At 35.4% G+C, this 12,154-nt stretch overlaps 1 protein-coding gene across 3 annotated transcripts in view; it reads left to right on the plus strand.

Annotated features, from left to right (window-relative positions):
* The first annotated feature begins 1,083 nt into the window (after positions 1 to 1,083).
* VTI1A (vesicle transport through interaction with t-SNAREs 1A) overlaps positions 1,084 to 12,154 on the plus strand; it is a 190,219-nt gene continuing 179,148 nt past the window's right edge. For 2 of the 3 annotated variants that reach the window (XM_072423274.1, XM_072423275.1), the window contains exons 1-2: positions 1,118 to 1,186; positions 4,384 to 4,461. In XM_072423274.1, coding sequence (XP_072279375.1) covers positions 1,133 to 1,186; positions 4,384 to 4,461 — 132 coding nt within the window. In that variant the 5' untranslated portion in view covers positions 1,118 to 1,132. Of the gene's footprint in view, positions 1,187 to 4,383; positions 4,462 to 12,154 lie in introns of all 3 variants that reach the window. The other variant, XM_072423276.1, reaches the window with a different exon arrangement.

A 12,154-nucleotide genomic window follows, 5' to 3' on the forward strand; every position in this document is an offset into this window, starting at 1 on the left:
TTGTACAGCAAGGTAAAAATTCATTTGGCAAAGCACAGCTATTACCTTTATTGTGCAGCTGAAACACTTTGCCTGATTATCTTTTATTGACCCGGGAATGCCGCTGTAATTTCTCCCTTCGCTTTGATGTTTAAGAAACAGAAAAAAATGAAATGGAGTCCTATAATTGATCAGTCTCTGCCAATTTGTTGGCTTTTTGGAGAAAAAGGCACAAAACAAAAACAGTCTCCATATGATATTCTTGCACACTGCCGAGTGTTTTAGCCTCCCATAGTGATGAAATGAATAATTAAAGCTGCCTCTGATTCCACAGCCTGTTTAAAGGGTTTTTATATCTTTTAATATACGGCTGTTGAAGAGTGGGGATGTGCTGCAAGAGAATGTTTTACAACCAGCACCTCCAAATACTGAAGAGAAATACTGGAGACATATTTGTGTGAATGTGCGAGAAAAGATCAGTGATTTGTATCGTGTTTCTTTATAGTGATATGGCATCAGTCTCCTCAGTCTAATGTCCCTTTATAGGTATAATATAGCTCTGACATATACAGCAGTGCTGTACAAAGAACACCGAGCCAGTCCCATTAGTCACTACAGAAGAGCTGACAATCTAATGTCCCCCATAGTCACAGGTAATGGTTAATAAACAGTTATTGGTTTTCTTAGGTGCTTATTATTTCTTCTTCATAGTTTTTTCATTATGTCCCCTCTCTCTCTCTCTCCATCCATTCTCTCTCTCTCTCTCCATTCTCTCTCTCTCTCTCTCCACTCTCTCTCTCTCTCTCTCTCCATTCTCTCTCTCTCTCCATTCTCTCTCTCTCTCTCCATTCTCTCTCTCTCTCTCCATTCTCTCTCTCTCTTCCCTCCCCCTATCATTTGAGAAGAATATTCACAACATGTTCTGTTCATTCCCCTGTGTCAATAATTTATAAAATCGGGATTGTAAATATTTGGTGCAATGTTTGAGCTCTCTGACACATTTGTATTTATTTTTCTAAGTTTCCTGGCTGGATTTCAGATCTCGTTATCTGTCTCTTATTATGGAGTGTTATTGTGACATAGAAGTTTGGATGTTTATTAGAAGTTTCTTGAGGCGGGATTCTTACTTAGCTGATTGGTATTATAGCTTTTTATGACTAAAGAGCAGCAAATCTGCTTTGCTTCAAACAAATGCGCTCATGAGCAGGTAAGCTTCTATATTTATATATTCCTCCATGAATGACGGGATGTTTGATGTGAACAAAGATTCAGCAGGCTAAGTGGGTAAAATACTTGTGTAGAGAAACATAGCAAAATTGACAGAGAGAAGATTCCTGGTCAACAATTGTTTTACAAGTCGAGAAGTTCAGGACTATAATACAACGGTGGATTCTCCAATGACTGGCGCAGGGGTAGCCCAACATCCAGAAGGTGAATCTGTTGCTTTGGGATATCCATTGCATTCTTATCCTCTTCATATAAAGATAAAAGCATTCTGCATAAAATGTTAACTCATTGTGTAATGTAAAAAAAAAATGGGGACAGTAGCTTAAAAATAATATACTTGCTATACTCTCCACCTGCAGCCCTTAGGCGAGGGTGGCATTACAGGCCTTCTGGTGGGATCCTGGGAAAACTGATGATCCCAAATCTAATGGACTCCAGCACTGTACAGGAGTGTAGATATCAACATCAAGAAATGAAAACTGAGCATACATGTAAAACATAGATCTAGTCCACTGTTTCTGTGGTTTTAAATCACTAATACCCTTTAACCACAACCTCCTTTAACAATTGTCAAGTTGAATGTGAAAAAATTGTACCTGAATGCATGGTCGCTTCGGGTCCCTGAGCTTTCATTCATTTGGAATGAAAAGTGGGAAGACCTTTGTTTGAGTTCCTACCTGGTGGGACCATTCTGATTGGCTATCAAGTGATGGGGGTCCTTCGAGTGCCAATATATAGTTACATAGTTAGTTAGGTTGAAAAAAGACCTAAGTCCATCAAGTTCAACCACTAGAGAAGTAAACATATCCCTGATAAAACCCTATAGACATACCTGATCCAGATTGGTCAACAATGAATGCAAACTATTTCTGTACATTATGGCTTCACTCTTGGAAGATATACTAATGAAGGTCACATGACTGCAGGCTTAGGTTGGTAAAAAAAATTGTGATTGATAGGGACGTCTTACTTTGCTTGGAGATGCACTTTAAAGATACAGTAAACCTAAGTTCGGGCGAGCAGTGGCAACAGGCATTCCTGGGTGTCTTCCAGTGGTTGGCACCTTTTTCAGCTGCTTGGCTACCCAAACCATTGGTTTGATTGGTTTATATTAAACCAATAGCTGAACATTTTACTTCGGGAATAATGGTGAGTGGGATGCTACCATGTGCTTGGTTCATGGGTGAGAGGAAGCTGTAACGGCACTGCAACCTTAAAGCTCGTCTGGGCTAAGCCTTAGGGAAGCACCTGAGAATGTGAACAAACTGCTCATTGCTCAAGGAACCCCCAGCTACCTCTGGAGGAACCCTGGCTTAGGAAACTGACCAGTTTTGCAAAATTATTTTCATGTCATAAATATTAATTTATTAGACCCTCATTTAAATTGTATTTTACCTTTGTCAAAATGATTTAATTTAGAAAAAACAACAATCTCCTATTTCCAATACAATTCCTGAAGCGTATTCTTTTCCTCTTCTGTCGTGTTTGTAGAAAGTAACCACAACGTTCATCAAATGTGACATCCCAAATGGTCTTGTCCTGCCTCTATTAATGAATAAATAAAGATGGGAATAATTGTGGCTAACCATTTGTATCCCGGGTGATTATAGACTGTCGAAAGATAATACTAGCTTTTTAATTTTCCATTTTAGAAGATCCCTCCGAGCTATAGCAGTGCTGTTACTCTAAAAATATTGTGCCATAATTTAGTCTTGCAGGATAATTGAGTGGTTGGCATCATATTGGCCCTCATCTAATTCTAACCCCCATTGCTTTAAGAAGAAGATATCAAATTTTGGTCATAAAAAGTCTTCCCATGTGCAAGTGTTTGGTGTCAATGTTACCAGGAAAGTCTCAATGACAAACATCACCATTTAGGCTCATGTCAATGGCCATTGTGTTCCTGTATTTACCAAGCTATTGGAAGGTCACCACAATCCCATTGTTCTCTACACATGGCAGTTCAGTTTAAAAAGAACCCCCCGGGAAAGGTTTGTTTTAGGTTTACTTTTATAATTTGGGTTAATTACCTTTTAATGGGAAGAAGTCAAGTAAAAGATTATGAAACCTATTTCTAAATCGGTGAATTTTACATTTACCAAACATTGTCTTTTGTTGGATTTTAAGATCTGTTAGTTTTAGTCCCACCAGATTTAAAGCTAACATTTATCGAAACATATTCCTATTTTTTTTTATAAAGACAAATGCCATCAATTCACCTTCTTGAAGGCTCACACTGTCGTACCATGTATGTTAAAATCACCATGACCAGCGTTTTAAATTAGTGCCGAGGTTCCTTTATCGGAACCACAGATGATGACTTCTGTACAGAAATGAACGTGATGAAAAAAAAACTCTGCCTATATCATAGCCTTCCCAATGGTGCCGCTTTAGCATTTTTTCTATGTTAGAAGATTTCTCATTTGAAGTGGGGCAAAGATGTAAAACTGGTAAAAGGTATCGTGGGCTTTTACTGGCCTTGGTCAATTTTCAGCATTTTTATATTCCAAGGGCTCCATACCAAAAAATGTTGGTGTTTTAAGATATTTGACATTCAGGGATTCTGACGTGTGTTAAAATAGGAACACCAAATTTTGATTACTTTTCATTATTGCATTATTGCCAGTTAATACAAAAAAATCAGCAAAAAACAAACATATAGCAATTGTTTAGAATCGGGTAAAATAAATGCTGCCATCTGGGTGCAGATACTTCCTCTGTTTATTTATTAATCTGCTCAATGGTTTACAGACAACAGGTACACTTCAAATTAAATCATGCTCCCGAATGATAGCAAGGTCGTTTGGCATTAGTAGTGCACAGTGCAGGTCCAGTTGGGCCGTGGAGTTTGCCTTTTGTGTGGCATGAGGTTAATATTCTAGGGAAGCTGTTAAGCAAGTGTTTTTCTCTTTGAACGCTCACGCCAACAACAGTTGCATTGCTAGCAGGCATACCTTTTTGAATCGTCTGGCCCTTCGGTAGGACCACATCACCCCGCTGGTTTTGGACACAAATGAATCAAACCTTTCCTAGCAGATTGTATCAGATCGGCATCCATTAGGGGGCTCTCCAGGGTTGGGTACATCTTCAGATTTAAATTCTAAAGGTTTATTTTTCTTACACTTACTTCCCCCCCCCCCCCCTTCTCATCTCTCTTTGTTTTTTTTTGTTTTGCAGAAAAGGTCACGGATCGCCTACAGTGACGAAGTGCGCAATGAGCTACTAGGGGATGATGGGAATTCCTCGGAGAGCCAGGTAGGATGCTAATCACGCAGCCCTAGTGGGTGGCTAGAGGGTACAGGAGGGTCTCACACACTGGGCAACCCATGCTGCTTCCCTAACAGCATTAGCAGCAACTCATGTGGAAGTGATGTTGTTTAATGCAAAGCCCGGATTTTAATCAACTTCAAAACCTTTATGTGGAGATCTTACCATTAACCCTTCCCTTGGTCGGACAGGGATATCCCCATCTGTTCTGCTTTGTGGGTAGCTTGGAAGTTTGGGAATAAAGCTCTCGCCTCATCCCATGTATATATATATATATATATAATAAAAAAGAAAAAAAAATCACACTCTAATACACACAACTTCATTTTGATATTATAATTAAATCAAGACACCACAAACGAATTGATACTTTAAGAGCAACAGGGGTTAGCTGCACATCGAAAGAACTATTTTTAGATTTTTTTTTTTCCTTTTTTACACCGAGCTCGGCTGGAACTGCATTCTGTTATTAATCAAAGTCTAAAATGTTTACATGTACATGCTGTGTTGTATAGTGAACACCCAACGTAATATTACATTTCCCGGCACCCCTCCCTTCCATAATCACAGTCTTAACCCTATATATATTAACTGCGATTATTTATTATATTCCCAGTTAAATAGATATATTACTGGGGATATATATATATATTTAACTGGGAATATATCTATCTATCTATCTATCTAATGTGTGTGTATTTTCATTATTTAAAAATAAATTAAAAAAAAATTCTTATTTCCTTTTCTTGCACAATATAATACATTTTTTTATCCTAATTTCTCATTATTTTTCCCCCCTCTCTCATTTTTGACTTTTTAAACAACAAGCAATGAATTTATAAAATTACAATTCGATGTCTCTAATCTGCCTGTAATTTGACTTTGTGCTGTAAACTAATTATCTTAGTTCTCAGATTTATTTTTATAATATATTTTTTATATAATGTTATTATATTTATTATTATAAATATATTATTTTTATGAGTATGCAAATTTAAATTCAACCCGATCAACCTGATCACTTCCGATTTTAATTTTTTTTTTTTTAACAGCACAATTTTCTGAAAATATTTCATGTGAAAATATTTTTTAATATATTTATAAAACATTTTTCTATATTTATTTATTTTTTATATAATTATCAGCATTTCTAAATATATTTCCTATTTTTATTATATTTTAATATTTTATTTAATATATTTTTCAATATATTATTTTTATATAACATTATCTTTTTAAGTTTATCCAAGAAAGTCTAACAGAAAAACCTGTTAAATGCTCAAACGTAAGAATTAAATGTGCAATGCTGGTTAATAAATCCTAATTTTGGATATGATTAAAAACATATTTTTATATGTATTTTTACCTTTTTATTATTAGATATCTGGAAGGTCTTTGTTTTTAAAAATTGCAGTAAAGCCAAATAAAATTAGGTTTTAAGTCATATTACTAATATTAAAATGATAATATTTATTTTCAAATTAAAATAATAATAATAATATAATTAATATTATTATAAAAATATATATTTTATATCATATTATTAGGTCATTTTTTTAATAGATTTGCTTTTAAAATCAGATGATACATTTTACATTTTGATTTCAATTATATTAGATCATTAAATTGTTCCCAGCCAGCATTACTTTTAATCTCGTGCCCAAGTTATAAAAGGAAGCAAGAATGTGAATCGACCATTAGATTACAAATTAATATTGTTATATATCTTATACAGATTGCACTGAGATTCATTGAATATTATAATTTTTAATGATTATTTTTACAGGTTTTGCAATATAATTTATTTTTATTTAAATCTAATATTTTTTGAAAAATATTTTGAACTATGTAGAAATACAATTAATAAATGGTCAAATTAATTAGCAATTGCTGTAAATTGACCATATGCTTTTGTTAACTGATTGCCTAAATTATATATTATTGCCATTCATTTTTTCTTTATTATTTGTTTTTCTTTTTTACTATTTAATATTTTTATAGTTTTTATTATTAAACTTTAGTTATAAAGCACCAACATATTACACAAGGCTGTACATTAAATAGGGGTTGCAAATCACAGACCGATACAAACAGTGACACAAGAGGAGGAGATGACCCTTGATATATATATATGAAGGGGGCTCTTTCCCTCGCTTTCCCTGTCTATAGGATTTAAATCTAGGAACTCAAAATATTTATAGTTTACAAGCCATTGGCATGATAACTCATGAAAATTAAATAGAACAATGTGCCAGGGAAAACCACAGGCTTTTTTTTTTATTTGCAACCCTCCTGACTTCAATCCTTAACTTTATTTTTTAGTATTCATTTATTTCTCTACAGAAATGCTTTGCCCATAAATTTCACCAATAGCTGCCCCTCACTCCATATAATAATTTGACTTTTTCATTTTGTAGCTGATCTGTCTTCATTCTTCTTTACGAACAAACCAAAAAATGACATTATGTGCTAAATTATTGTTCTTTAGTATTAGGCTTGAGATTTCCAAATGCCCTGCCTCAGGTTTTGTCTTCTTCAATGCTTCCGGCAGGGCTGAGAGGTATCATTGCATTCATCTGAAATATAAACTTTAGTGCAAGTTCCCCTGAAACAGATTTATAAGTAATTAAAAGGCTGAATAGTTAGAGAAACTTTTTGCTGAAGATAATTAATAATGACTTTGGGCCGTCTGCATGTAAATTGCCATAGCGCGCCCCTGGAGTGGAGCATGTACCGTATGATCTCATAAGTTTACACATATGTCATAACACATCGAGTACCCACTACATCTCGAGTAAATGGAAGCAGATTTCTGCCAGTTATGTTTACAGAGCTGGGATGTTAGCAGTCTGCCTTATTTAAAAAGAAGCCACGGGGTCACGGCATCATTAATCGTGGGCGCCCTCCTCACAACCCATAAACCCTCAGAATGTTTACAAAGGCTTATGCAATGAAAGCCTGACAGCATTGGTCAGTGGATGATCGGTGAGGCCGGTGGCCTGGATCAGTTTGGTTAGTTACACATGTGTCTTTGTTTTTTTTTTATTAAAGGGGGGGTTTCAACTTCAGATAACTTCACTAACTAAAATTTTCTTTAAAGTTAAGTTGTAGGCAGGTATATAAAACCCAAAATAATGCAGCTTTGCAGTCATCTATACATAAAAAGATCCATTGTTTTATTGCAAGCCAGTGTAAGCTCTTGATATTGACTTATACCAGCCTCCTGCAGTTCCTGCACGTAAAGGTTAAGAGTGAAAGAGGAAGAAGCACCACACAAAGCCAATCTTTTGTGCTATGTTGTTCTCATATGCTAAAAACAAACATAGGGAAAGAAGCTATAGGCGGTTGGTGGCCCCTATATTGTGACCCAAATGTTCAGTAACCACCCAAAAACAGCTGGGTGGTTGCTGAAAAGTGCAGTGTGGTTCGCCCTGCTAAAAGAGGTCGGGGAAAACCCTGTGATAGGAGATGATCAGTCTGCTGCTTCTCCTTTTATTGGGCGGTCACAGTCTGGGGAAGGAACGAGACCTGTAAGTGTTTCCTAACTGCTGCAGAGAAAATCAAGTCCTCAGCTCTTTAGACAGGACATGGTTTGCAGCTGCGTAAATCCCAGAGCTGAAGGGATAGGAATAGAAATCCTTTGGTAGGTTAATTGTTAAAAGAGCTGGTAAAACACCTCCCGTATTTGTAATTTATTATTGTTTTAAATTAACTAAAGGTGTTTGTTAGGTTTATATTTGGGCACAGCTATTTGTTAAAAAATCTTTTTAGTATTCCCTAACAACAGAAATAAACTGTGGGTAAAAAAACAAAAAAACAAAAAAAACGATGAAGGGATGATTGGATGAATCTTGAATGTTTTATGAAGATTTAAAGAGGATCTGTTGGATTCAAAATTCTTCATCTGCTGGCTTGTTGTGGAAATTCAGAGTCTTAGGACTTCTCCACTTATTGGCACAGAAAACCATCCCAGGTTTTCTGGATTACCAGGTCCTCCTATGAATGTCTATCTTCTCCAGCCTTTGGAGAGCTTTATTAAATCGGGCCCAATGAGGTCATAATAAATTTGTAAAGTCAGTTTTCATACATAAACATACATTTTGTATAATGAACCATTTTGCAATTTGCTGTCTTGCTGATGACATTATATATAAGCCTGCATTAGTTAAAAGGCCAGTTTCCTTTCCCTGGGTGGCTACGCTTACACCGCCTTTGTAAATATAGTGGAGTCCATGGTTTCCACCCAAAAAAAAAAAAAACTACAACATCCCTGCCTCATATGAGCATTGGGAAGTTATGTAGTTTATAGAAAAAAGAAAAGATTGCTTTTAGATTGGCTCACAGGAAACAACTTCATCTTTACAGCTGTCCCCTTGACTGAAGTTGCCTAGTAAAAGAATTGATGGGTCAGATTGACTGTACAAGTTATTACAAGTTATTATGAGATATGCTGGTACAAGTCACATTTGCTGAATGCTCCCACATTATTCCTAAACAGGAATATACAAACATAATTAGCTGATTAGAATGTTCATGTTGGTTTAAAGATCTTTGGGAAAACCGGAGTGGAGTTTGCACGCCCAATTGCTTTCTAATTTTTTTTGAGTAAATTTAGAAAATGAACAAAAAGTGTCCATACCCAGGAAGATACCACACAAGAAATAACTGATGGTGAAGCTTTTGTTGGGCCTTGTTCATATTGTGTGCTGCTAAGGTTCTCCATGGTCTTTTAAACTTAACCATAGGCATGCCTACAGTATTTATATAACACCAACATATTATGCAGCGCTGTACAATAAATAGGGGTTGCAATTGACAGACAGATACAGACAGTGACACAGAAGAAGAAGAGGACCCTGCCTAGAAGAGCTTACAATCGAGGAGATGGGGAAACCGTGTACAATACAGTCAATGCCTTGTACCCTTTGCTCCATTCAGAAGGAAATGATCAGCTGCCTTTTTCCAAAGTCCTAACCTGCCTGATATTTATTTTTATTTGTAACTCTCAGTTTTATTGGGATATATTTAATGCCCTTTTACCTGAACTCACAGGTTTTAATCTGGTGCAATATCACATTTACAAATTACTCTTAGTAGTGAATGCTTAAACAATGCAATGTTTAGGTAGATCATGACACCTAGAAGAAGCTTTGAAATCAGATGTGACCGGCCATAGTGTAGAATTATCAAACCAATTTATTGAAGAGAATCGCAAGATTTTATTTTGTGAAAATATATAGAGATTTTAGAATCCATTTCAAGAACATGAATAGCTACCCAGAGATTGATAATGAATTAAATAATTTTCCTTACAAAAACTGACTAATTGAAACCATAGTTTTTTGTAAACATTTGACATTTTTTGCTGTTGAAAATATACCACCTTGTTCTTTCTATATTAAATATTCCCTCCCCTTCATCTAAAGGATGGCCAATTATTGTTCATTTTAACACAATGCATTAGTAATTTCAGATTGTTTTCTTTTCACCTAATACCTTTTTTTCTGCAGTTTTCAGCATTTTATTTTAAAGCTGAGTTTAGAATTTTAAATTGATTGCCAAATAGTTAGCAGGTAGATACGTTTTGGTATTACCCTTCAGATACAAGTTTCATTTTATTTTTATTATAAAATATATATTTTAATAATATATATTATTTTATATTATCTTTCCCAATTTAATCATTTGAAGTAGGCAAAAAATGAATAAATAAAAAGATTTATATATATCGATATCCATCTGTTCTATAATCTTTTGATCGTACTTTCTAATTTAAGGTTATACTAGAATCGTCATTTCAAATTATGATTGTAAAAGATTTTTATCCATTACCTTATTTTTTTTTTTTTTAACAGGTATTCACCTTTTGTTAATGTAAAAAAAAAAACTTTCTCTCTCTCTCTCTCTCTCTCTTCCTCTCTCTTCCTCTGTCTGTGTGTCTCTCTCTCTCTCTCCCTCTCTCCCCCCCCTCTCTCTCTCTCTCTCTCTCTCTCTCTCTCTCTCTCTCTCTCTCCCTCTCTCTCTCTTTCTTCTCTTCCTCCCATTTTTCTTTTCTCCCTACCTACCCAACGTCCTTCCTTTTTTTTTCCTTCCCTCCCTCTCAATCTGTTTCTTGCACAAAGTATAAGATGTATTGTTTCATCTTTTGATATTATCAGGACATCCCCCATATCTTAAAGAACCACACATACTAGATACTAAAATCTATTCCTATGATATTAGTAATACCAATTCAATTATTGGACCAATAATGCCCTCCATCCACAAGAAAAAAAGTAAGAATTGCAATCCTTTTTCTACCATCTTTTTCCTAGCACTAGATATTGGACGTTTTATAGTTGTGCTGCGTTCAACTTGTGTCCTCCTCTTCTCTTTTTTGGATTTAGGAGACCGCCTAAACAATACTCTATTTTTGGAAAGCTTTTCTCGTTTACTTAAACTTTAAGTGGATTCACAATAGGAAATATTTAGGAAAATAAAGGTTGTGAGCAGGAAACATTGTCCAAGCGGAAGACACTTAATTTTTGGCCGCGCAGTTCTTTTGGTGTGAGATTTGGCTCGCTGAGCACAAAGTACACAAGTCTTCAGCTACAGAGCTGGGGGGTGAAGTTGGTCAATTTAATTCCCCGAGATCTGACGAAGGCCGGTATCATCTCATATAGCCCCGGCAGAGCAGATCATTAGCAAGCTTAAATCTCTTCTACACTCGGCGAGGGTTTATAGAGAAGTAAATAGACAACCATCATAAGTTCAGAAAATTGTCTGTTCGACCCGTGATAATAGGGAATGGGCGTTTAATAGAGTCCAGCATTCATTCGTTATCAGCATGCAGGCAGGAATGGCCGTTACATTATCTTTTTTTTTTTCCTATATGTATTTCGGTGGTTTGGGGGAGTCACGTGGCCGCGCCTCCAACCCCAATGCGCACGCTGCGCCGTGTTTTGATTTTAGTCACAGCAGACGGCTTAACCACAAGAGATTCTACTGGTTCAAACCAGCATAAACCAGATTTGTTTTTTCTTTCTCCCCAAGTCTACAAAGAAACAGATTACCCCTTGCTTCAAATTCCACAATGAAAAAAAGAAAAAAAAAACCTTTTGTTACAATTTTTTTTCTTAGAAATTAGACATCGCCATAGATTGCTTAGGATTCTCCAAATATTACGGTTGTATTGCTACAATGATATCAATGAAAAATTGAAAGAAAAAAAAATTAACAGTAGCATTGATATATATTGATCAATTGATCACTATGTAGATATTGATATTTTTCTTGCGTTTTTTGTTTTAATTTATTTAACGTCTCTAATTAAAATGAGAAAGGGGACACATCCTGCTACTTAGCTCGGTAACAAATCCAGAAAAAAAAACAGCTTAAATTCAGCCACCCGGCACAAATAAGATAAAGATTCCTTTTTTTAGTTGGATTGGAAAAAAATGTGTGGATTGGAAAAGATCCTTGAAAGCCGAAGAAAAACCTCTTTTCAGTTGCAAAATAAAGATTGTAAATTCTCCAATTAAACAATGAAAGGAATGTTACAAAAACAACAGCAACAAACATGTTCTATATCGAACAAGCCGGTATTTGCCAACGCCAAATCAATAATAGGGATTGCTGTGTGCGTCGTCATTCCTCAGCTAAGATTTCATGTTAGAAATATTTTACATATTTTCTTATTTCT

Source organism: Pyxicephalus adspersus, chromosome 10 (genome assembly GCF_032062135.1).
Source record: "Pyxicephalus adspersus chromosome 10, UCB_Pads_2.0, whole genome shotgun sequence".
In the NCBI taxonomy this organism is placed as follows: Eukaryota; Metazoa; Chordata; class Amphibia; order Anura; family Pyxicephalidae; genus Pyxicephalus; species Pyxicephalus adspersus.